Source organism: Poecilia formosa, unplaced genomic scaffold, assembly GCF_000485575.1.
Source record: "Poecilia formosa unplaced genomic scaffold, Poecilia_formosa-5.1.2 Scaffold401, whole genome shotgun sequence".
Classification (NCBI taxonomy): domain Eukaryota; kingdom Metazoa; phylum Chordata; class Actinopteri; order Cyprinodontiformes; family Poeciliidae; genus Poecilia; species Poecilia formosa.
In genome coordinates this window covers 285,656-311,875 of record NW_006800340.1, presented here as the reverse complement: position 1 = coordinate 311,875, position 26,220 = coordinate 285,656, and the positions used below count along the sequence as shown (strand labels likewise).

General features: G+C 39.5%; 2 protein-coding genes across 5 annotated transcripts; both read left to right on the top strand.

Moving 5' to 3' along the window:
• The first annotated feature begins 1,566 nt into the window (after positions 1–1,566).
• Positions 1,567–18,144, top strand: serpini1 (serpin peptidase inhibitor, clade I (neuroserpin), member 1). 2 transcript variants are annotated; one of them, XM_007576221.2, is made up of 9 exons: positions 1,567–1,672; positions 10,781–11,076; positions 11,535–11,765; positions 11,977–12,171; positions 13,810–14,014; positions 15,196–15,293; positions 16,065–16,151; positions 16,289–16,378; positions 17,263–18,144. In XM_007576221.2, the coding sequence occupies exons 2-9, from the start codon at positions 10,803–10,805 to the stop codon at positions 17,337–17,339; spliced, it is 1,257 nt and encodes a 418-aa protein (XP_007576283.1). In that variant the 5' UTR covers positions 1,567–1,672; positions 10,781–10,802; the 3' UTR covers positions 17,340–18,144. The 2 variants fall into 2 exon arrangements, with proteins under 2 accessions (XP_007576283.1, XP_016518532.1); XM_016663046.1 differs by lacking the exon at positions 1,567–1,672 and adding an exon at positions 9,659–9,732.
• A 1,635-nt stretch (positions 18,145–19,779) lies between these two features.
• On the top strand, positions 19,780–26,126 carry LOC107833524 (uncharacterized). 3 transcript variants are annotated; one of them, XM_016663050.1, is made up of 7 exons: positions 19,780–20,507; positions 20,954–21,083; positions 23,448–23,541; positions 23,755–23,885; positions 24,617–24,759; positions 25,410–25,611; positions 25,685–26,126. In XM_016663050.1, the coding sequence occupies exons 1-7, from the start codon at positions 20,497–20,499 to the stop codon at positions 25,808–25,810; spliced, it is 837 nt and encodes a 278-aa protein (XP_016518536.1). In that variant the 5' UTR covers positions 19,780–20,496; the 3' UTR covers positions 25,811–26,126. The 3 variants fall into 3 exon arrangements, with proteins under 3 accessions (XP_016518536.1, XP_016518534.1, XP_016518533.1); XM_016663048.1 differs by having other exon boundaries at positions 19,780–21,083; positions 25,410–25,607; XM_016663047.1 differs by having other exon boundaries at positions 19,780–21,083.
• The last annotated feature ends 94 nt before the right edge of the window (positions 26,127–26,220 follow it).

The window sequence follows — 26,220 nt, the reverse complement described above, 5'->3', positions numbered from 1 at the left end:
GATTCAAGATCAGTTGTAACGGTATTTTTCACATCTAAAATATTTACTTTAGATGTAAAAATAAAGTTAAAGTAATAAATAAACTACATAATAAAAAATAAAGTTGTGTTTGGCTCTTTCCCGCTGCGCTCTTCTTTTACAAATTTTAATAAAATATTGTCACACGGACGTCGCCATATTGTTTACAATGCAATGGATTATGGGTAAATTGCATGCTTAGTCCGATTGCGCTAGCTGTGTCCAGCCAAAACAGCAGTCTTTATAAAGTTGTGTTGGACTCTTTCCCACTGTGCTCTTCTTTTTATCTATGAAGTGACACAGACTCACCTCACTATTTCTGTTCTTATTAAATTACAACCAACAGTGACACAGTGTGGCATAGTCTAAATTTACACCAGCCAATGACCGTGGTTATTGCGTCACTTAAAAGTAAAAACATATACTCCAGAGAAAATGTGATATATTTTTGCAGAGAATAAAAAGAAGTTCAAAAAAGTGCAGATTGTTTAATAATAAGATTTTTTTTCTTTAAAAAAATTAAATGTTTTGCATTAAAAAAAGAAAGCACATGCAAACTTTTGAGATCCACTGTTTTACAGCTCAGTGGTTCTCAAGCCACTTCAGGAAATACTGAGCCTTTCCCTACCACTGATCTGACAATATTAGAGCAAAACAAACAGGAATTGAAATTTTCCTATTCTGTATTTTTCCATGAATACCTTTTAAACAGCATGAGTGATTGAAGTTTAATTGTGCTTTCCAACATAAAATTTTTAAAGCTCCATTTTGGAGAAATAAACAAAGACTGTGAAATAGGACTGCCTTGTGGAATAGTCAACAATATATCACCAATCCTGAGCTTAAAATCTAATACGGCTCCTACAAACAAAGCGATAAATTCTGTAGTAAACTTTTTAGTTGTCACGCTCCTTCCATTTCTTATCAGATTAATACTTTTGCACACAAAGTAGTTTACAACCTTTATTTTTTCCAGATATATAACTTTAATTTTTGAATTTATGAATTGCAAATAAATACTAATAAATGTTATAACTAATAGCCATTTTTTGTCCTAAGTAAATTTGAAAGGTAAAAATTAGGAGTTAGAAAATTGTTTTTATTGAGAGTCAAAATGATGTCACCTCTTCGTTCTGACATTGAATGCCATTATTATATTTAATGGTTTCAAAACGTATAACTGTTACCTTTGAAACACAGAATGATCATTTTAAAAGTCATAATTAGGACTTTTCAGATCAGAAATAAGACTTTCAATCTCAAGAGCTTATCCTTTCCCTCTCTCCTTTTTATTTTATTAAAATACTCCCAGGCAAAGAAAACCAAACAGACTCGACTTTACTCACATGATCTCAATACCAGTGTCGCGTTTGACCAGAAAGAAGCGGATCACATAACTAAATATATTAGCAAAACCACTAATCGATTCCTAATTAAAACATAAGGCAAAGTGTGAAGGAGGCATTTGCAATTCAGGAAAGATGTAGTAGGGATTCATTTCGCTCCACGTCTGTACTCTTTGGTTGAGTGGCTGTGGACCAATCGGTGACAAGGGGGCGGAGTCTGCGGCAAATTAACAAGCTGTGAGCTGCGGATGAGAGCAGCAGAGACCTCAGTTATCCATCCATCCTGCTTTACCTTACGCCCTTTGACGGTAAGAGCCGCTTTATGCTTCCCATTCTGGTGGTTCTGGTTCAGATTGCCGCCGGCAATTTATTTAAGACACAAGTCAGTATCACAGCTTTGGAGCTTTTGCAACATGAAAAAATAATATATATATATAAATATACATATCACGTGAGTTTATCCCAAGGTTGACTTTTTGTGAAGGTGTCGGCATTTGGTGGCATTGAATGAAGGGATTAGAATGGCGTAATCAACATGTGTGGGCTGTTTGATCATCTGGGACGCACTAAGGCAAACGCTGATTAACACTGACCATGTGTCCACCACCCAGGACTGTTTGATTTTTCTGTCGCGATGCACTGCTTCTCCTCCTGTTGTTTTAACCATTCAAATCATCTCACTGGATGCCGTGGGGTTCTTGTCCTTGAAATGCAGCCAAAGGAGGATTGAGCAAATATGTGTAATTTAGCGAGACGCATTGCACAGCAGCCCGATCATGCACCTTATCCCCACCCAAACACATACACACCAGTTCATACTCTTGTTTTTTGTTTTGTTTGTTTGTTTGTTTGTTTTTTTACCCCTTTTCATGCAGGTATTTCATGTCCTAAAAAGGCTTTCTGTGTTATGAGCTGATCCCACAGATGTTACTTCTTAATGAGACAGACCTTTGATAGGTGTTGATGAAAAGACATTTCAAGTAATAATTTGGAAAAGTAAGATGTTTAATAAAATGTATTCAATTTAAGCATATTCTGAGTTGAATTCATATGATTTTGCATCTTCTGTTAATAACATAGTACTCACGTCTGTCCTGCCTCATGGTCTCAATCCACTTCTAATCTCTTTATCTCTGTCATCTCAGATAATGTCCTAATTCAGGTCTAGTTCATTTTATATACAAAACGAGTATCTGTTTAAATCCTTATCCCATCGAATTAAAACCATATTTGTCTGAATCTCTACTTAATCCCTGCTGTTCATCCCTGCTTTTCTATGATGTGTGTGTGTGCATGCGTGCGTGTGTGTGTGTGTGTTTGCGCTGCCTATTCCCACGGAGCATTAATGCCTTAATTGCATTTCAATAATTAAATGTCTTTCGAATCATCCAAGCGAAACCAAACAGGCAGGGAAGGGAAAAGCAACATACCTCACATCCAGAAGCTGTGATCGTCCTTCAGAATTATGCGTGTGTGTTTGCAGGGTTTACTGATGTGTTTCTGTTAGTTTTTCTGCTCAGAAACCTGTGCAGAAAAACTGCACTAATAACTAGTGCAGTTGTTCATCCCACACTGTATATTAAGACTTTCCTCGAGACAGAACCAATCCTCCTGTGCTTTTCTCCTTTTCTTAAATACAGCAGAGCGCAACAAAAAAAATTTTTTTTGTAGTTGTTTTTTTTTTTTTTTTTCATTGAACTGATTTTGCGTTTGTTACAGAATAGGGTTATAACAACAAGAAAATCATAATCCATATCTAATAGCCATAATTTGGCTAACTATTATTTAAAACAACACATTTGTATGTTTGATAACATTTTAAACCAACACAAAGACATGAAGAAAATGGTAACTATGTCTTGGTCAGTGTGCAGTTTTGCTTTGAACAGTGCAGATGTTGAAAGCTGGGGGATGATGTGTTAGGATCTAACGTTGCTTTAAACAACTCCACAACTTCATCTCTTATCTTTTTGTGTTGTCCCTTGGTCTTCATGATGTTGTTTGTTCACTAATGTTTTAGCAACTGGATGATGATCCACATAGTTATAAAATCGGAATATAGAAATTATTTAATCAAGTGTGAAATTGTTTAAAACTGAAGAAGTATGTTAGTAAGTAACAGGGCAGTTCACCTAAATGTTGTTATTGATTACCTGTTGAATTAAAATACATCTTGTGGAAGGCAAACAGTCTGGAGAGGAGAATACTTGAAATATCTCAGTGTATTATTACATTTTGATTGACTCAGACTGGCACACTGTCAGTTTTATAATGTTTCTTCATCTTAATACATTTTTTTGTTGCAGATATGCTTTGTAATGTAGGAAAATTTTTACATTTTTTATTTTGCCACATTGTGGATGGATGGATGGATGGATGGATGGATGGATGGATGGATGGATGGATGGATGGATGGATGGATGGATGGAACACACTTGTTCACACAGTGAAATGTTCCTTAAAATCAATATAGTGACTAATAGAGTTTTAGCTGGCAGCTGAATCCAGAGTGGAGGTGATGAAACGAACAGAAACAGATTTCTGTGTGGAAAACAGATGGGATGTTGAAAGTAGATTGGTCATGGAATAATGATCATTGATCATTCTTTTCTGCAAAGATGTACACTTACTGCTCTAAAGACGCCTGAACAGCGCTGGTTATTAAACGGATTAAATCTGTTTGATCCTCTTTGCATTTTCTTACATCAGAACCACTGGTTACAATATACTGAGACTTTTTGATACACCACCTCACAGTAACGCATAACTGGGAAGAAAATGTCACATAAGTGTCACATAAATAAAAAACCTGAAAAGTGTGGTGTGTATCTATATTTGAACTCTGTGAGCCAATATAAAGTGATATCACCTTTTGCTGCAGCTGGAAGTCGTTGGGGGTATTTTTCTACTAGTGTTGCACATCTTGAGGTTATTTCTTTGGAAACAAGTTCAAGCTCCGTCAGACTGGGTGAGCATAAGTGAACACTTTTCAGTTTTTTAGTTTTAGATCTGGACAATTCCAACCTCTAAAACGTAACTGTCTGGTCCTTATTCACGCTCTCCTACCTGTCATGTATTGGAGGGAGGGTGCAGTTGTGTAAAATGCTCAGATTATTGGTTGAACAACAGTCTTTGAATTGTTCAAGACAAGGGACGTTTTATAATCTAACTGCTTTAAGCATCTCCTGTTCCTTGCTCTTCATTCTTTTGCTTGTTCTCAGCAGACCTCTTGAGTTTTATGTTGAGATTAAATTACACAAAGGACGAAAAAGATCCCTTCTTGTAATATATATATATATATATATATATATATATATATGCTTTTTCTTCCACTTAACAATTATGTACTACTTCATGTTGTTCTGTCTTAAAATTGGGATAAAATTTTATCAAAATATGACTAAATGTGTTAGTTCCATCGCTGTGATGTAAGTCAATACATGCTAAATGTACTGCTAAAATAGTTTTTGCCTAAATTTCTCCTGCTCCCTTGACTAGAAATATAAACAGGGGGATTTTCTCCTCCTTCCTTAAAATGCCTTGTAGCCTACAGAAGCTAAAACTGTTACAGTTTATTTGTACAAGCCTGCGATCTTTGCGATCTCTTCTCTCCACACTTGGCATCTCATTTGGCCTCCTGCTTATATTATCTATATTTCCTCTTAATAATGCTCATACAAATACATACTAACATGTCTTATTTTCTTTCAGCACTCAGTGACAATTCCCCTTCCTGGATCCTGGAAGCAAAAAGTCTCCTTTTTGCTTGACAAAGCCTCTGGTTCTTTTGCTTTTCACACTGACCCCAAATACAAGCTGATATAATTACAGCTCAGAGCTTCTCACTTTGCTCCCAGAGCAGCTGAGCTGTTAGTGTATGCGTTCGTGTGTGTGTACATTGCTGATGCGACGTGTGGGAAGACAGAAAAAGGGCGCTGTTAAGTTTACCTTGGTGTAGAGTGTTGGTGCATGACAAAGAAATTGGGTCGTTAGATATTATCGTTGCTAAATAAAAACAGGTATCGGTGAGGAAGCTGCTCATTTTCAGCTCCTCGGCGGACTCCCCGTCTCCACCTACTCCCTTGACTACTTGTTATTATTTAGGTCTTTTCTTTTGCTAGAAATCCAAAGAGGTTAAACTGGTTTATTTGTTCTTTGTGTATGCTCGGTTTACTCCTCATTCAACTTTCTTCTTTTAGATGTAGCTGTGATTAATTTCGCCCTGCATGTTAGAGCACAGTGAATATTTCACAAGCTGATTCCTCAGGAAATTTCCATGCGCCCATCCGTCCATTTTTTCATACACACTTTTCATATCCCTGCATGATCATGATTTGGTTAGCATGTAGGAATTTAACTGTAAACATTTAAAGTAGCTGATTTTGACGAGACTTTTCCTATTCCATGTAACAGAACTCAATAAATAAAAAAAATAAAGTCCAGGACCAGTTAAATCTAAATAAGGATATATAATCTAAAGATAGGTAAAGATAGAGCTCTGCAGTGGGATTATTTTGAGTTTATGTCAGTCAATAAATTTGCATATATTTAGAGTTAACATGAACTAAACAATCAGGAGTCTATTTTAATCAAGATTTTGTTATTACTTTTATGAGCAGAAAGGCAATATGGAAGACTTTTGCCTAGATTCTTTAGTGAAGCAGAGTCCTTTCACCAAGAAAACAATTTTCCAACTACAGCTGGTTTCAGACATTTATTAGAGTTCCTGTTGTTGACCTGTTTCAGCTGATACTGTCCAACCGGCTTACGGCACAGAGAGCATCTCATCATATTTACTGTCTTCTCTTCATTTTTGGCCCACAGTTAAAATAAAAGTCGAAGGTTGAAGTGTTGACTACTGAACTTGGAAAGGTAAAAATTCAGTTTCTTCCATAAAATGAGTTATACTGTCATATCAAAAGGTTTGAGCCTGACAGACAGTTTGATTGACGGATTGGATTCTCCTTATTTGGATCTTCATCCACTGCTTTGTCTTCCACTGACCGCAAAGAAGGTAAAAGTTTTAATCTGTTCGGGTTTCATGTCAGCAAAGTCGCCAGGTAGGATGGTTCAGGTTCTGCTCTAGAACTAACTTACACAATTTTATGAAATAATAACTTTATATGGCTAAAGATCTAAGAAATGCTATGAGAAATTAGCATGGCGTTGAAGCTCCATTTCAAGACATAAATTGCACATCAACTTTCCCAGTTGCAACGAGTCGAGAGTTTTTAATGCATTTTCACTGCATAAAGAGCTGAAATCAGAGAGCTTCACTGCAGGAGTGATTTAACATTAATGATGGCAGTTTAATGTAAGTTTAATCACTTTTAGTGTGCGCATGCATGCGTCTTCCCGCATTTGCCTCAGTTCAAGTTGAAATTGAAAGCTGCCCCAGTGGCACCTCTAAGGAAAACTCATGAATGATAATCAGCATCCATTATCTCCGTTCTGCAAAGCCCTTCATAAGTTATACATATTCAAAGTGAAGTCATGCCAAGATTACCCTGCCATTTTCTACAGACACACTGCGGGAATCCAAGGTTTTTCTGTGCCAGACATAATCATGGACATCACTCTCCGCAGCTTATTCCCAGAGGAAAAGGCCTTGATGAAATAGGATGTTAGCATTTTCACAGAATTTGTCTAGGCCTCAGCACTTTGAAAGCGTTAAACCCCATAAATAAATAAAAAATAAAATAGTCTGCTGCATCTACTCATTTTCAGAGAGAGGAAAGGAGAAGGCACAGGCAGGTTTGTCTTTTTTTTCTTCCTGAAACTGCAGTGCAGTCATGACTGTTAATCTTGTGTGTGTGTGTATTACAGAGGGGGGACATTAAGTGACTGGAACTGATGTGCAGAGATCTTCCAAAGAGAGATGTTATTGGTGGCAGAAATTGCTTAGTGGAGTGTGAAAAGAGAAAGGGGTTTATCTACCTACCTTGAAGGAGTGAGATATATTCAAAGGGTGAAAGAAAAATGTCTCTCCATCAGCTTGGTCGAAATGAAAAATGCCCATCACTTGCAGTTGCCTTTGGCAATCTCGATTTGAAAATCTGCGTAAGCACCTGGGGTGGCGTGCGTGTGCTTCCGCGCGCTTGCGGATCTGAATCACGAAGAGAGGATGTTTAGTAAATTCCCCTGGTCTTCCAGGCATGCTGTTGAAAGGTGTCGAGTTTAAATGGCAGTAAGGATTACGTACGTGAACACATCACGTTTTGATTTGCAAAAATGTCAACCACCGATCTATTCTGTCTGAGAATTAGGATTACACGGAGAGATTAAAGGCAGCTTTTAAAGGCCAGAGAGTTTAATTGCATGGAATTTACTTGTCAGGATTAAACTCCTGTAACTCAAACCACGGGAGATCTCCTGACGTGTTCTGTCCTTTTAGTCGCGGGGGAGCATTTATGGCTCGCTATTAGCCGCTTCCCTTTTTAAGGTATTGTGGGAAAATCCACCTGAGTAGACCAAAGCTAAAGTTGTGCTCCGGCTCATCAATGACCAAGCTGGCAAAGCGTGGGGACCAGCTGACAGATGGAGCGCCGCAACTCCAAAGGTCGGAACGGTGTCACCATTTCAAGTAAAAGCCAGCCACCCATGGAGCTGTTATCCTCTCATGCTTTCACACTGCCACACACGGTGACTGCTCTCCCTGCCGGAGCTTTGTTGCTCAGACTTTTCTTACAGAAACATAGGAGTGCCAGTCTTTTAAAAAGTTCAGCTCCCACAACTCAGAAGGTCAGAAACATTACCTGCATTTACATGTGCGCCAGCTGCCCCTTCCCTCTGGGGCGGCTTCTTTTTCCGGGCAACACGGGATGAACAAGATTAGGTGGGAATGGTTTCCTGTGTAAATAAGAGCTGCAGTGTGTGGCGTCGGCGGCAGCTGCATTAGGTTTTTGTCGCGTAAATAAATTAGGCCATGAAATCATTTCAAGATTGTCGATCCAACTGTTAGAGGAGGAGATATAAAAGTGAATCTGCATTAATACGGTGCACACAAAACTAATAAGCTACGACTTTATTGAAACACCTTATGATTTAATTTCACTATTCAGTCTTCTCAGCATCCTTCATTTTTATCTGACAAGATTTGCCTAAGTCTGTCAGATTATTGTGAGATCTTTTAACCTTTTCTGGAGACCTCTTAAATTTTCTCTAGGATTAAGTTCTCTTTTGACTTCAATTATGACGTTCGAAAATGTTCTTTCGTTCTAGAGAAGTCAATCTCATGGTGATTTGGACATATAGTGATGATTATACAAGAAATCATGTTATTTAAATCTTTTCATAATATGCACCTTGACCAAAACCCCTCAATCAAACCCAGAAGTGGTCTGGTTTTGTTTAGATGGTAGCTTGGCTATTTCATTTTGTAAAGGAGAATCATGCTTTGGCTGATTTCAGCAACTGTTAATCCAGCCGGACATTTCCTCATAAAAACCAGTTTGCTGTAATCTTTTGGGCCATTCAAGTAGAGCACTGACAATTTCATATACATATGTTCACTGCACAAGGGTGAAAGGGGGTTCTACTGCAGCAGACTGTAAAATGCAAAATGGATTGTCACGCTTTTGACTCCTCTGTTCATATGCAGCAGCAAATTCCCTGAGAAGACTTTGTTTCTCTCTTTAACTTGGTCCATTCACCGTCAACACTTGTCTTTACTGAAACTATCCTGACTGAAAAATGTAGTTGTTGTTTCAAACTACTGTTGGCCACAGATAACGTGCTCTCTCCCGAGTATTAACATTAGTAGCACTGCAGGCAGTGCTGGAGTCGAAATAATAATCAGTCTGAACCGTGGCATGAAACCCGATGGGTTTTTGGAGAACAGTCGAAGTCTATGAGGAAGATTAATCCATATCAGGCTTTAGTTAATCCTACAGTGCTTGTTAATGAATTTCAAGGTTTTTCTCGCCAGAAGGACAGAACTATGCTAGAACTGGATACTGCTTTGCTGTCAGATGGACTGGCTCAGAGGAAAGAACAGGACACAGCGGGATGGGGCGCCCATTTTTCTGGCCGATATCCATTGTTTCTGTTGTTGACAGCACTGTCACCTGCCATCTCACACACATAGCATTAGCCAGCAGATTCCAGCCATTCTTGGGGCCGCTAATTGCATCTCTGATGCCAGCGGCGCAGCGGAAAAAAAACGACAACAAAACCAATCTGTTACCTCTTTATCACTGTCTGAATTCAACAGCTTCCCGCACGTTTTTCGGCCTTATATCCCTAACTCTCTGTTTCTCCATTTGGCCAGCAAAAAAACAATGTTGCTTGGCAACAACAGTACTAGAAAAACAGCACAGTGTCTATCTGTAATCTCTTTTAGGTGCAGGAAGGTAAAGAGTCAAAGAAGGTAGGGAAGTAGAGAGAATAAAGGCAGGGGTGGACAAATAAAACTAGAATGACCGGGAGAATGAGTTGGGAAAATGCAGACGACATTTATGATTTTTAAAAACAATCAGTGCTTAGGTTTGAACTTGTATATTTTTCTCTAATCCACATATGCTCACATATTAGCATACACCTCATTTATTACTCTGTTTACATCCCTTCGCCATCAACAAACTACCAGTGCAGCTCTGACAGCTTATCTTGCTTTAAAGGCGAGAGTGTCCAACATCCCCCCCGGGGACCATCAGATAGACCAGATCGTTGATACAGATGGACACTTTTGATTTTTAACAAGGTCAAACTTATTACTGGCAGATTAAAATCTTATTTTTAAAATCTCTAGAAAATGATAGGTACAACACAAAGTACTTGTCTTAACATAACCAATTATGATATATATATATTTTTTTAAAATTGAAAGCCAAAACAATTTGCAAACTGGGTGGCTTTCTTTTTAAAAATGTCCCTTAGTTCATTGTTTCAGTTTAATGGAATTTAACGGTGTCATTATCAGGAATAGTCTTTTTTTTAAATAAAAAGTTGTTTGCTTACTTTGGTTTTTCCTTCCTGTAAGACTTAAAATGTCAGAACAATTGACAGACATTTCTCGTTTTGCTGTTGATCTTGATATTCTTTGTTATTTCACATTCCTGCTGTCTTTTTCTTCTCTGTCACTTCTCCCAAACCTTCTTGTCCTCCATCTGTTTTATAATTTTTCTTCTTTTTTCTATCCTCTTGTCTCTACACCTTCACCTCTTTATCTTCCCTGTAATCCTCTTCTCTCTACTCATCACTCCGTCCCCTCCACAAATCATTTCCTCTCATCATGTTCATCTGCTTGCCTTCCTGTCACATTTTGTTGGGTACACATCCCCCTCCAAATCACTTCTTTTCCTATAACTCATCTATCTATCAATCTCCACAGCTTTCATCCTCCTCTGTATTCCCCTGTCCTTATATTATTGCTTATCTTATTTTGCTTTCCTTTTATTTATTTCTCCTTTGACCAGCTCTCCTGTGGTCTGCGCTGAGATGTTGGTTCTGGAGGTTTCGATTCTGCTTTTCCCCTTCCTGCTCTCCATCCTGTTGCCGGGCTACGGTTGCTGGGCGGCGGACGTTCCAGAGGACACCACTTCGGAGTTTTCGGTCAGGCTGTACCACCGGCTGCAGGCGGCAGGGGGTCAGGAAAACATCATTTTTTCTCCACTGAGTGTGTCTGTTGCCCTCGGCATGGTGGAGCTGGGAGCCCGGGGGGCTTCGCTGGAGGAGATTCGAGAGGCTGTGGGATTCAGTCACTTACTGCCTGGTGAGATAAGCTTCCCAAGCATCACACTCAGGCTGAGAGAATAATGCACTATTGTCCTGTATGGTTGTCAGTTCAGGTGTTGTGGTTTACAGTACCTGCAGATTCAAATTGTCCACTTAATAAATAGTTCATTTTTAAAATTTGGAAAATAATTAAGTTTTTTTTTTTTTCATGTAGAAATGTATAGAAAATCAGTTATGTGTGTGTGTCTGCTGTTGTGCTCTGAAACACTTAACTTTTTATAGTTTTTGTAAATTACATTTTTGAGTACTAGATAAAAAAAATATGCGGCTAATATTTCAAAATATTACTCAAAAGGGAAAAGTCAAGAATCCTCAATTTAACCTGTATGACTTTGACATGGCAAAAGTGTGTAAACATGTACTAAATGTGTGTACAGGATACATACGCAGGGACAGGTTGAATGAGTGTGTGTGTGTCTGCTGTTGTCCATGTAGGCGTGGAGTTCTCCTTGCTCCAGAACTTGACAGAGGCGCTCTCCGATGATGACGCCCACTACGTGATCCGGTTTGCAAACAGCCTCTTCCTGCAGGAAGGCATCAGCTTTAACCCGGACTTTCTGCACCTGATGAAGAAATACTTTCAGGCCGAAGTGGAAACTGTGGATTTCAGCGAATCTTCGGTGGTCGCCGAACAGATCAACAACTGGGTGGAGAATCACACAGAGAGTAAGTGAGACCAATAGTCAAAAGGGGGGAAATACAGCAGGTGAGGTGCATTTATAATGTTTACATTTTTTTACTTTAACTAGAAGATACCAAGCTGTGTGAAGCCTAAGTGCACTAATGCTTCATAATTCTTTGTCATGATTCCTAAACCTTCTTTAGGAAAATGATCCAGATTGGGAACATAATTCAGTTAAAATTTTGTTCCCTGCAGGCAAGATTCGTTCACTGCTGTCAGCCGAGGATTTCAGCAGCGTCACCCGTCTCACTCTGGTGAACGCCGTCTATTTCCGAGGATCCTGGAAAAACCAGTTCAGGCCAGAGAACACCAGAACCTTTTCCTTCAGCAGAGATGATGGCTCGGAGGTTCAGACCCTGATGATGTACCAGCAGGGAGACTTTTACTATGGTAGGCATGAGTCTGCATGGCCATGTGTGCAGAACTGGGACCAGTGTATCTTTATTTAGAAATGTTACTTTACTCCGCTTACAGCGAAATTCACTGTACAGTAAGTAAATCGCACTAAAGGTCTAAAATATTGATATTTAGCGTTAGAAGAGTGAAAGACATTTTTTCTCAGCTCAGTGAATTTGCCCACATTTGTAAGTTGTTCTCCTAAAATATGAAATATTTCACTGTTTCCTCTCAGTGTCTCACTCTCCTTTGTGCCTTCTGTACTGACAAAAACAGTTGCATCATGTTGTTAAGCTGCAACTAAAATTGGTGCATTTGAGTTATTTTGGTGACATCTGCATGTGTGGGCAGAGCGTTCACACACACACACACACGCACACACACACACACACACACACACACACACACACACGCATACACACGCACAGATACATATACATGCATACACACTCATGAACGAGAGGGATCCCTAATCTGTTTTCCTCTGATGAGTCCAGAGGGTGTGAATGTGTCGACTGTGTGTGTGAGAGCTGTAAACAGGAATAGGTCCTTGTGGAGAAGACCACATTTTGTCCGTCTCATTTTGCAGAACAATCACAGTGGCTAAATAAAACCACCTTAACCAGTTCTTCCCTAATCACCTGCGTGGTTCCTGTGTTTTGGAACCACCTCAGCGGCGGTACAAGCCAGATCTAGCTGGGTGTTGCGTAGAAGCCATTTCTTTGGCAGCAAACTGCATTGGTTGATTGGCCCTGAAATTCGCAACAAGACTGTAGTAATGGGCAAGACGGCGAGCTGCGAATAAATATTTCAATATCAAATCTTGAGATCCTGACCTTTTTTTAATTGTTAATTAATTGTACTAATGTTGTTAATACCCCACAGTTCACACCAAAGCTTGTGTATCAGTAGTATCATGTACCCTGTTCATCAGTTTCTGGCGGCTTTTCAGGTTTTTACTCCAGCTGCAGTCCACCCTGTGTTCTTCACAATCCTTTTAACCTTAACCCAAAGGTGTCAATGTTACCCGTACAACTTTTACTGACACTTTTTTTCTTCTACTTAACTTTCTACTGGCTTTCAGTATAGGTCACAATGGTGATGCGCCAGGACATACCTTGGAAATGATTTGGTTGTTCCTTTTAAACACAAAATATGATGCAACTTAACGTATTCTTTGTCGCTGACAGATGTAACTCTGCCTTACAGGGGCCACACCAACATTTTCTCTATGAAGGCATACCAGAGTACAATACCAGAAACATTAACATTCTTTAGTATTTCACAACAAAATCTTATGTATTCTCCAGATTAAATGGCAATAGCAAGTTTAGTACGTTTTGTTGGAAATGTCTTTGTAAAGTTTCACTTTTGTTTCTAAAATGCACTGAGCGTCCGTAACTTTTTCATGCTTTCTAAAATGTACTCATTCAAATTATTTTGTATCAGTCATTTATTTTCAAGTGACTAGATTTTCATTAAAACACTTCAGAAATGACTTTACAAAACACCAGTCAGTCCATACGTGTCAGCATGACCACCTCTGCGGCTGTTTCTCCACAACTAAAGTCCAAATTTGAGCATTTACTTCATTACATCTCGGTGGCCTTGTTGTGGTCTCTTCTTGATCAGGTGAATTCAGTGACGGCTCCCAGGAGGCTGGCGGTGTGTACCAAGTCCTGGAGATGCCCTATGAGGGCGAGGACATGTCCATGATGATCGTATTGCCCCGGCAGGAGGTTCCTCTGGCTTCCCTGGAGCCCATCATCAAAGCACCACTGCTGGAGGAGTGGGCAAACAACGTTAAACGACAGAAGGTGGAGGTGTACCTGCCTAGGTGAGAAACAACATACACATGCACATCAAGACAAGACAGAAAGTTATGACTCTGCCCTTGATGCATTAGTTTAATAAACACCAAAACACATTTATGGATTGAGGCTACTCTGCGCGAAACGCTTAGGTTTTATGATCTACTTCCTCCTCTGTCAGCCTGTCTTCTATAAAAGCAATTCTTTGTTCACTTTATCTGCAGATGAAAACAATTTTTTTTTCATAGGAAATGGAACACTTAACTTTTATAGCCATGGAAAGTGAAGACGTTTTGATAGAATATACTAAAACAAGTTGTCATAAAGTAACCGTTACTGCCCTTCTGCTAACCTGTATGCAACATGACTTAAGAAATCATTAATGTTAATTATATGGTCATGCTTTTTTTCATTTTATTCATGAAAATCATATAGTTTATAAGTTTTATCAAATTATCCATTAAGACACAACACAAACATTTTACTGAACTCTCTCCGATGTTTACGTGCACTGGTGTACATTTTTTTCTCATTACAGTCACAAATCATAATGTATTGTGTTGTATTTTTATTCAGCTCAATTAAATGCACGTGGCAGACGAGCACAATGTGGAAAGAAAAACTGTTTTCTTTTTTTTTTCTTAAAGGTGTGGCATGCATTGAGCCCAGTTCACTCTCATACCCTAAATAACGTTCTTTGCAACAAATATTAGTCAAAGTCATTTAATTGTGTAATTCTTTGACAGCCTTAGATGTTTATTGGAGAACAATAGAGAACAAAAAGAACTATTAATACTCCATGTTACCGTATCCGATTCAGTTCCCATGTCGTCCTCTATTCTCTCTCTCTGCCCAAATCCTGTCTTAAAACTGCAAATAAATGCCACTAGTTTTACAAATACATTTTTGAAAAGGTGGTTAATCAAACTGAGGTTATATTTGTATATTTGCTTGACGATCTGGAACAAAACGGCGTGACAACCAAACAAAAACAGAAGGAATCTGTAAGGCAAATGCTTTTTCAAATAACTGTGTTCTTCTCCTACTTCACAGTTTTTTTATAGGTATATTAAATGAAGTCATTTTAACTACATCGTGTTTTTATCACTGCAGTTTAATGCTAATTTATCATCAGTTTTCCCGCGGCCCTTTTATGATTTACCGTCTTGTTTCTCTTTTACGTTGACTAACTGACATCCCCTGTCAGGTTTAAGGTGGAGCAGAAGATTGATCTGAGAACCATCCTGCAGGACCTGGGAATTACTAAAATCTTCACCAATGATGCTGATCTCTCCGCCATGTCAGGTGAGGCATGACACACAATTCAAACAAGGCTAGTGAACTTTCATAATAACCACGTGGATACAAACGGCGTGACAAAAGCTGGTAAATGAACGGCAGTCTGCGTATTGGCAGCAAGAGGTGGTGTTCTACACTTTTTTAAGGTAACCACAGTAATTGTCAGTGAGTGGGCAGTTCGGAGCTGTCACATCAAGCAGCAAAAATAGATCCTCAAAGAGCAGCTCAGATACACGGCGACAGAGAAATATGGGATGTATGTGGAGATATTTTACATTGGCTCCAGAAAGATACACAAAGTTAACAGATATATAACCCGATATACAGTAAATGATGGTGTAAATCCTCTAATTTATTATGCTTTGATAACATTAATTATGCTGTTGAAATCAGCCATCTTCTATAAGGTGGAGCAAAGGGGATTACATTGCAAAGCCTAGTCTTTAGCCAGAATAGCAACTTGTGCACATCCCTATTCACACAGCTTCAGCTTCACATGTACTCAGAGGACAGGTCAGGCAGATAAGAGGAAGGCCACTTAGCCCACTTTCAGTCTCTGTGGAAATAATTAGGCTGTATCCTCTGACTTAATGTCTTAAACAAGGTGCCCCTTGATGCAGCCTGTCTGTCTGCTTGTCAGTGCTGGTTTAATAAACACTCAAGACTGTTGTGTGTTTATGCTTTAGCTAAACATGCAACTTATAGTCTATATTAAAACTTAATTGCCTTCCTATGTGCGTGTTAAAAAGACAGTTGTGACTTCTGTGTCTTGTGCAGATGGGAAGGACCTGTACATTGGAAAGGCAGTGCAAAAGGCTTACCTGGAGGTGACGGAGGAAGGTTCAGAAGGAGCTGTTGGATCTGGTAGGGTTTTTTTTTTTTTTTTTTGCATTTTACTTTAGTACGAATAACTTCCATACACTGAAATTTATTTAAACGACACTGATTCCTGTGGATAAGCAGAACAGGTACTGAACTGTTCCCTCATTGTTCTCTGTCAGGAATGATTGCCTTGACCAGGACTCTGGTGCTGAACCAGCAGGTCATGGCGGATCATCCATTCTTCTTTGTCATCAGAAACAGAAGAACAGGTGTGTGTGTGTGTGTGTGTGTATGTGTGCGTGTGGGTATGTGTGTGTGTGCATATCAATGTGCAGTATGAAAGGAGCCTTGTGCAAAGGACATTCCAAAAGAGTTGAACTTTTTCATATTTTTGACATGTCGAGCAACAAACTCCAGAGTTTTTTACTGGCTTTATATGTATTGAGAAAACACAATGCAGTGCATATCTGTGAAGTGGAAGGAAAAGGTTATAAAATGCTCAAATTAGTAAAAATGTGGGTTTGGATTGATTCTCAGGTCTCTTTGCTCAGATATCCATTAATAAAATCCACAGCTGAGGTCCCTCAGCAGGATCCATTCACCTCTACGGAGACCTGCTAACTAGAACTTCATCTAGGTGTGATGGAGAAGGTTTGCATCTAGAACTTGCAGAATGGCAGCTCTCGAGGACTGTACTTGGACACCTCTGCTGTAGATTAAAGCAAAATTAGCTGTATTTAATACGTGTGTTAGAATGTCTCAGTCGGAGTCTAGACCTAAATCTAATAGATAATCTGCACCAAGTTGATGCTCACAGAAGCTTTCCATCCTATCTGACTTCTGAAAAAGAAATGTGTGACAGTTTTCTTATTTTCACGTTCAAGAAGTGTTTAAAAAAATTTAAAACACAATCTATCATGATTTTCCTTCCAATTTACATGTATGCACTCTTTTGTGTTGGTTTATTGTAAAAAAATAAAATAAAATAAAACAATCCCAACATATTAGTATGTATGTACTGTTGCAAGGCACTATGTCCACAAAATGTTAAGTCCAGACAGTCTATGAATTTGGTAAGCATGATTCCACCTGTACACCAGTTTTCTGCTGTTCACATAAATAAAACTTCCCTTTATCTGTCTTTTTCTTTAAGGCTCCATTCTTTTCATGGGCAGAGTCATGACCCCCGAAGTCGTCGAGCCCTTCGACCACGACTTCGACTCCGTTTAGACGAGACGCGAGGCTGCTCTGTCAATCAAATCCTGACGTCATAAATGCTACCTATTCTCTATCGCCATCCTCAGCTGTGTTTTATACTCTTTACAAAGAATATATATTATCCTAGTACGATATGACATATGATGAAACTGCGACATACTGCATACTGTATAATGTGACGGTGTTTTTATACTGGAAGCTTTAAATTCTTGGATACAGACACACAGACAGGTAGATGTAAATATTCGCTAGCAAAGTGCGGTTTGTATGAGCGACAGGGACACACTGTATGTAATCCATGCACAGCCCCTTTAAGTTCAGCTCAGGAGCTTCTGCTTCTTACTCACCTGCTACAAAACATATGACACTCAAAATGTACTCAACTTAAGAGCAACACTTCGGTTATATTTCTGTATGATTAGCGTTGTGTTTTATATGCATACATTTGCTTACTATTTATTGCAGGAAAAACTGTGCAAGCATTGCGTTCCTACAAAATATTTTAGTATCTTAGTATTGAGACATTTTCTGTCTGCTGTAGGCACATGGCTTAGCTCCTGAGGAAATATTATGCCTTATCGTATGTGAATGGTTAATTGAGCCCGAGCTGGGCATCGTACAGGTAAGCCGAGGGGATTGTGTAACTAGGCCAGGTTGCTATGGCGATGGACCAGAGGATGAAGGTAGATCTGCAGCACTCTTGTGGATGTACATTTAGCAGGAAACGGTAACACCAGCTGTACCGATTCTTTTATTTGACCAAACATGAATGTGTTTCCATTAAAATCTCTCTCTATATATATACATATGGACATAAAATCGTCTGCGTGTGATTACTGTGCTTTTGTATCACTAAAGGACACTGTTTAGGTTTTAAGCAGCATGACTTGTACAACTGTGATGAGAACATACTGTATAAGTTTCTGCTGGGTTATTTAAACATAAATTGGAATTAGGAGGAGAAAAAATAAATGTGTTACTTTACAAAAAATACTTCAGCATTTGTAAATTCAGACACTGGCACAGCTTATTTTTTTCATGAAATGTGCACCACAGTGTCCTGCATGGGTAAAGTTAATTTTGCATCACACACCTCATTAAAACAGCTAAACACACAACTGATAAACAGATTATGCCTGTGATTAAATCAAACATGCACAATCCTATAACCATGAGGTTTTAGATACAGAATTTATTTTTTAAATTCTAGGGCTGCAAGGTGTGTGGACATAAATATCTTGAGGGTGCAATGTGTGTTTTATCAACTATTTATCTTGCTGAGGATCTATGGCTCGTGTGTAGGAGGTTATTTATCTTGTACCAGCTGGTATGACGTTTGTGCCTTATGTCTTCTTCATGTTCATATTTTTCCTCTTGCCCAAGACAATACAAAATACAGAATGTAGACATGGAAAATTACCAAGTAGATCACTTTATCTCGATTTAGCTTCAAGTCACAATTGAATGTTTAATATCAACAAACAAGTTTAAATAATAGACAAAGAAAACCTAAGATTAGTTCCTACAGACATTTAAAAATTTCACCAGAGCTCAAAAACAAATGTCTGTGAACCTCTGCAGAGCCATCAAACATCTTACCGTATTCCAAAATCTCTCACCTAATTTGCCACTCAAAAGAACTTGTTTAGTTATCTGCAATTTCTCTGCAATAATCTTTTTTTTATCTCTGCAGTTCTCATTCATTGCTCTCGTTTGCTGCACACAACTCACATCCTAAAAAGTGTTTCAGTGGCATAGGATTCTATTGCAATAGCTGTGCATGCATCACATGATCCTGCTGTCCTACCTGGCTGTGATCCCATCAGTTTGGATTTGTCTTGCCGTTGTAGGGATTGGTTTGTCATCTTTGATGGTTGCAGATCCTTTGCAGTAAAAGTTGCAATACATTTTATAATCAGCTGAGACTTTCTGAGGTTCAGGGAAGCTTTGTCATGGCTATACCAACTGATCTCAATAGTGTGGCTTCTGTTTAAGCCGTTTTCCCTTTGGTGCAGAGGGTACTGAGTGCATGTAACCTTGTTTGTTCAATATGAACTGTCAAGGTGCTGTACTTATTCATACTTTATGCCTTCCGGGTTCCTAGAAATTAATTCATAAAACAATCGATGAATTTGATTCAGAATCCTCCATGTCTGCATCATGATGCATCAAAAAATAGATTTCATCCCAATCCTTACAGGCGTGATATGCCGCATGGCTGATAGCTCCATGTTGTAGGCAAAAAAGTCAGATACAGATCAGAGCTACAACTATAGAAAATGGAAAAAAGCTGAAATGACCAGCACTAATATTCAGACTAGCCTTTGGTCGACACAGGGATAATATAAAGCATGAGGGCCAGAAGTGTCCATTCAATAGACTCTCTCTGGCCATGGATGTTTCCAAAGGAAAATAAATTAACCAGATAACAAATAAATCGAAGAAAAACCTTGTAACTATTCGCAAATGACACAGCCTAAATTAAATGTATTTTATTTATCCGAAGAAAAACAAAACTTTAAATTTGTCATCAGGGTAAAAACCAAGAGAACGTCATGTATATAAAAGAGATGGGGGGAGGGGGGGTTTGACAATTACAGTACTTTAACAGATTATGCTAGCATTTCATCATTGGGGAAGTAGGAAAAACCTATGAAACTGTCTCGGAAAATGCATTTTTGTTCAGTTTACTTTAGAGTTAGTTTTGCCTGTTTAAAGAAATATACCCTCTGATAACAAAATGTTTCTCTGCCTCTATTTCTGCCTCTGTTTCAGTCGATTCAAGGGGGAAAAAAATTGGTGCCACTGTTAAACCAACAAACAAACAAATAAATAAAATGTACAGAGCTTATCATTACAGTCAAAAAAGAAAAAGCCAATTTTCATTTGGGGTTGTAGTGACCCTGAATACTGTTGCCAGGCAACCAGCAGCTTGGCGGTTTCACACAGCGTCCTGGCAGTATTGTCATTCACGCACAGCAGAGATCCGCTTCGGTGTCAGACTCTGGGCCAGAGATGGTGAGCAAACAGGATGGGTAAACTTTCTCTGAGTGATTATTAACAAAGCCAACGGCTCCATGGGTAACAGCTGCCGGGCAACAGCGCTTCACCGAACAGTTCAGAATGTGTTGACAAAGGACAGGAGAAATCATCACACGGCGATTGGGACATGTCAGAAAGGTATGTACCATTCAGAACAAATTTGTCTGTTTTTTTAAAAAGAAAATTACAGAATATATAGGTTTGGAATCTCTTAATTGTTTCCCCCTCTGGTTCATGTTAAGCAGAAAAGAGCATGTAGGATACATTATAGAAACACCAGGGTCCACTTATCACATGCAGACAGGCACTATTAGAAACTAACAGCACCTGCTCAGATGTCCACTGGTGCCATGGCAACGGGTCCTAATCTGCATTGTCAGGCCCAGTTCACTGTAACTCTAACCACTCTGCCAGTGGTCAGGGTGTCAGTCAGCACACACACACACACACACACACACACACACACAGGGCTTACATTACAATAATGCAGCATACAACTCCTATTTACTCAGGTGAATGCATCAATGTACTATGCACGCCATGTTAGGTTTTCCTCGTAACATAATCTATTTTTCCTCTCGTAGTTCTTCTGGTGTGAATACGCTCAGTGGAAGTTTTCCTAAGTCCCACTCATCCCAGTACTCAGAGCTCGGAGTTACACGTACACCTCTCTCAGTGGACCACAGTCCTGATTCTGGACTGGTATCTACACCTGTGAGTGACACACACCAACATCTGCTCCTCAGGGCCATCTCTTGTCTTATAGCCTCTCTCTCTTCACTCCTCTCTTTTTGTTCTGTCTCATTTTCTCATCGTATCTTCTTCTGGTTCTTATGCCTCTGGCCTCCCACCTCCAGCCGTCAACTGAAATAATCTTTCATCCTCTATACTCTTATATATGCAGAGATCTCTACATCTATTAGATCTAAAGCATATAGACTTGGCACACGTACAGTCCTTTGCTAAAAAGGTGAGCTTTGATGTATTGTACCTTCCTGGCAAAATTATTCACATTCACCCCTTTTGGTTTTCTCACATTTTCTCACATTGCAACCACAAACTTACGTGTATTTTGTAAGAATTGTGTGTGGTACAGCAGCATAAGGTAGTGCCTGATTGTAAAGTGAAAGGACAAGAACACAATGGTTTGCACACTCTTTAGAAATCAGAATCAGAATAAGATAGAGAGTGTGGATGCTGTATTCAGGTGTACAACAGGTGGAATTTGTTTAATTGCCAGCTGACGTCTGTCACCTGAACTAGCTTGTGCTGGATTGTGTTTAGGTATGTCACAGTGGAAAGGATACGCATGTCACAGTTTTCAAAAGATTTGAGGGTAAACATTTTGAAAACCATGAAGTATTTTTCTTCCACATCACTACTATGTGCTATTTCGAGTTAGTCTATGACATAAAATATCCAAAGTGTGTTCTTTACAACATAATTAATTTTACTGTCCCTCCAGCTTTATATGACAAGATCAGATGTCTTAGGGCTGTTTTACAAGTGTCCACTCTGTCGGCAGGTGTGTGGTGGTCAAGTGCACTGGGGTCACTCCTGCACTGTGTTTGTGTTAACCTGTCTGTCACTAGAGGACCCAAATTTGGGTCCTCTAGTGACAGAGGTGTCAAACTCCAGTCCTCAAGGGCCTCTGTCCTGCAACTTTTAGATGTGCCTCTGCTGCACCACACCTGAAAAGAATAATTAGGTCATTAGCAAGGCTCAGGAGAACCGATCTACACAGGGAGGAGGTAATTAAGCCATTTCATTCCACTGTTTTTTACCTGTGGCACATCTAAACACTGCAGGACAGCGGCCCTTGAGGACTGGAGTTTGACACCCCTGTCATTGTGAATGACAACCTGAGACCAACAGGTGTAAGTGTGAAGTTACAAAGGCAAAGCAGAGGTGAACAACAATGAGTTTGTGGGGTAAGAAAGGGTCAAGCAAATGGAGAATAAATGCTGCAATCTATTTGTAGTTGCAACGTGGAAATTTTGACATCCCACTTAGAAAAATACACCGGAGCCCTTCCATACGAAGTCGGACTTCTGGCTTGGAGAATCTGAGAACTCTTCAAATACTGACTTCGAGATCTAACATGGCAGCTCCTCATATCAACAATAGTAAGCTACTAGCAATAGTAGCTTACTATTGTTTTTGTAAGAGTGTGTCTAAAATCAGTGTCACAGGTAGCACCAGCAACTCTCAATTGACTAAATTAAAAATGGTGTTTGCACATGGAAAGTCCAGCTTAAGATGATGTTTGTTAGCATTGCTACGAACAATGGCTACTTTGGCGTCACCATATTGGAACTCCAACTTCTCCGACCATGTTAACTGGAATGCTGTTAAATCTGAAGTGAACGTTATTCCCAACTTCAACTTCTGAGGTAAATGGTATTCAGCTGGATACATCAAATTGAAAACATATACAAATGTAATTTATACTGTAGATTGATGTGCATTTGTTAGGCTGTCCAATAAATATTAGGATGTATTCAACAGAACTGACAGTTTGATGCATTTTAATGTTTACTGTTTGAGTGAAAGTGGTAAATAGTTCTGATTTGAGTTTGCAGAGTGGGACGTGAAGCCTGTAATACTGTAGCTGCTGAAGAGATGCATGAAGTAATACAAAGGGAAAACAAACAAACTTTGTAAAAGATACAGAGAGGAGACAAAGTTTTATTTCCAGGTCGGTAAAACAGGCAGTTAGTGGTTACGGTCGGCCTGTGAGGCAATCTGAACCCTTGTCAGTCTGATTACATGTGTCATTGCCTTTACAATGGCACATTAATTGTAGGTTAGTGTGGAGTTTGGCAGATTGGAGGCTGCGGCACATTAAACACAAACATGTTCTTTTTTTCTGAGCTGAAATTTGATTAATCATTGACTTTCTGTTGAAATCAAGCTACTCTGAATGACGCCTAGGCCTTCGTACTTTATATCCTGATTATGCATCACAACTTGTTGCAAAAATGCAGGATGGCTTTGAAAGATGCTGTCCACAAGGATTACAATATTGTGACTGAGCTCTCAACTTACATGTCCCTGTCCTCCTCTTGTCCTCGCCAGCTTCCTTCAAGCCGCTTCCAGTTTGTGCCGTGGCACCGTCTGGAGCAGTGTGAGGTCACCGGCGACCAGCTGACCTGCCCCCGGGTCAGAGAAGGCATGTGATCTTCTTTGATGACTACCAGTTTTTAAAAAACAAAAACAAACACAGCTGTTGTAATTGTTTTACTCACCGATATATTGTGGAGAAGATCATCCTTTTTTGTAACACATTGCATCGCAAGCAGACTTTAGCTAAGTGATATTCTAATATATATTGCAATGGTGGTCACAAATAATCAGGGTTTGTTTTTTTTTTCTTCAAAACAAGGACCATCAGAGGAGGAGTTTCACTTCAGAGAAGGAAGAAATTTCTGTTTGGAAAGAGGAAGGAGGAAGAGGAGAGAGGAGGAAGGGCAGAGCTGGGAGGAGAGACTGCAAGAAAATTGGGAAAACTGTCTGGTAAGCCACAGGAATTTATTTAGTTTGCCACAGTTATTGACACCCCTGATTAAAATGTGTAAAACGCCAATAAATAAATTCATTCTTTATAGAAGCTTAAGTATTTATGTTTTTTCCATGGTTAAGGATTTCAATGAAATAATGTCACGTGAAAATCAGTCTACCACAATAATCGTCACCCGTACTTTGTAAAACTCTCATTTGGCACTAGGGTAGAGGAATCTTCACCCTTTTCTCTTTCCACAATACGTCTGCTTCATGTCCTCATTCATGCGCTCTTCTGTGCAAGGCTCTCGAAAAACTCGGAAAGTTACATTTTGTTCCTGGTGGAACCTTTCTGTCATAATATTTGCCATATTTTGGATCACTGTTGAGAGTTCAAAGACCCATTAATATATATTTTTTTTATTTATGAAACTCTTTAGGTTTTCCAGGTCATTTTCAGCAAATTCATCAAGTGTTTCATGTCACCACTATTTGTTTTGCTGAGAAACTCAAAAACACAGTCTGCTCTACAGCAACGCCTGTGATTTTGGTGGCCTTGCTGTCTGTGCAGGCTGACAGCAAAAACAGAAATCTCTGTGGTAGCAGACGGTTCAGCTTACAAGAAAACGGGAAAAAAAAAGACTGGTTTTAAAGAAGTCTGCTGTTGTTTCTGTCTCGCTGAAGAAGTTAAGTACAGATGAAAAACTAAAAGAAGGACAGAGACCTGACAGCTTCTGTTTCTATAGGAGCTAAATCTGTCCTACCAAAACTTGGGTGATCCCTACCAGAGGGAGAACTTTTTCCGCATCCTCCGACGGTTGATCCGCGTGGAGATACTACAGCTGATCGACAACTCACTCACCGACCTGAGTTCGGTACGTCTGCCAAGGTAAAGTCGACACTTGATAAATCCGTTGTGTAAATATGAAACACATAATTTGATCTCCCAATAAATCAGGGTGTTTGACCATGTTGTGGTTTTAAATTTGTGTACGGAATGCACTCTGTGCTTTAAATGGAATATGAACGTTTTCTCAAGAGGTAACATAGACCTGCCTCAGCCTGCGCATCCGCTCCTTCTCCTCCTTCTTCAGGCTGTAAGTTGCATCTGTGATACAAACGTTCCCCAGATGGTGTTTCTGGCAGCTGGTGAAACTCGACTGGCACGCCTTTAAGTGGTTTAAATAAAGGTGTATTTAAAGAAAACAGCTTGAGGAGGAACTTTTTTCATGCTTCTAGATCAAAGCTGTATCCATATTAGGCTCTGATGATGCTGCGTATTCACCAGTACTGCCCGTATTTTCTTTTATCCTGCTGTTTATTAGAAATGATACCTGCTCAAATTGTCTGCTTCGGTTTCGTCAATCCCTGCCTGCTTGTCTTTAATTAAAGTAGAACCACCTGCACATCAGAAACTGAGTTCCCCTTTCATATTCTTCCACAAATTATCTTGTTTTCCGGGTAATTTTAAGACCCCTTTATGAATTGTGATGAAGCCTTTGTAATAACACAAAGTGCTATTGGTTTCTGCCCAAGCAGGTGCAAAATGCTAAACCTGCATCGTAACCAACTGGTGTGTCTGCGTCAGCTGCCAAAGCTCCCAGCAGTGGAGCACCTCTGTTTGTCGGAGAACGCCATCAGCTCCCTGCGGGGGCTGGGGGCTCTGGGGAGCAGCCCACTGCGCTCCCTTAACCTGACCCGCAACCCAGTGACCTTCAGTCGGGACTACCGTGCACAGTGGGTAGGCTGAGGCTATAATGAGGTGCGTTCCCTGGAGGTCGTCTTCATTTGCTGTCTCTTCTCCTCTCTTGCAGTGTTTTCTCCTGTTTGCCAAACCTGGAGGTCTTGGACGGCATTCCCAAGCTTCCAGGAGACTCGCTGCCCCTCCGGGTGAAGGGACCGGAACCCAGCAGGATGTGTATCATTTTATGACTCTCTGAGGGAGGATGAAAACAGACTTGGCCTATTTCTGGCTTTTAGCCTGCGAAACTACAACAACACGGAGGAGGCCAGTCTTTAGTTTGAAGGAAAACTAGCTGGCTAACATTTTCTACATTTACTGAGATTGTCAAAAGCTGCTTGTGAGAGACTTGACAATAATATGCAAACTTGAACTGTGTTAATATTGAGTTTTGCTTATATTTTATAAGTCAGATATTTTGTACATAATAAAAATATTTTGATAAAAATAATAAAAAAAAAATAGCTCTCCAAGAGAAAAGCCTTAATCAATCTATCCAGTGTCTTCTACTTCAATTTGGGTCTTGGAGGTAAAACCAAAAAATAAATAAAAAAATCAGACATCCCTCTCCCAGTCACCAATAGATTGCAGTTGTGATCGTAACAAATA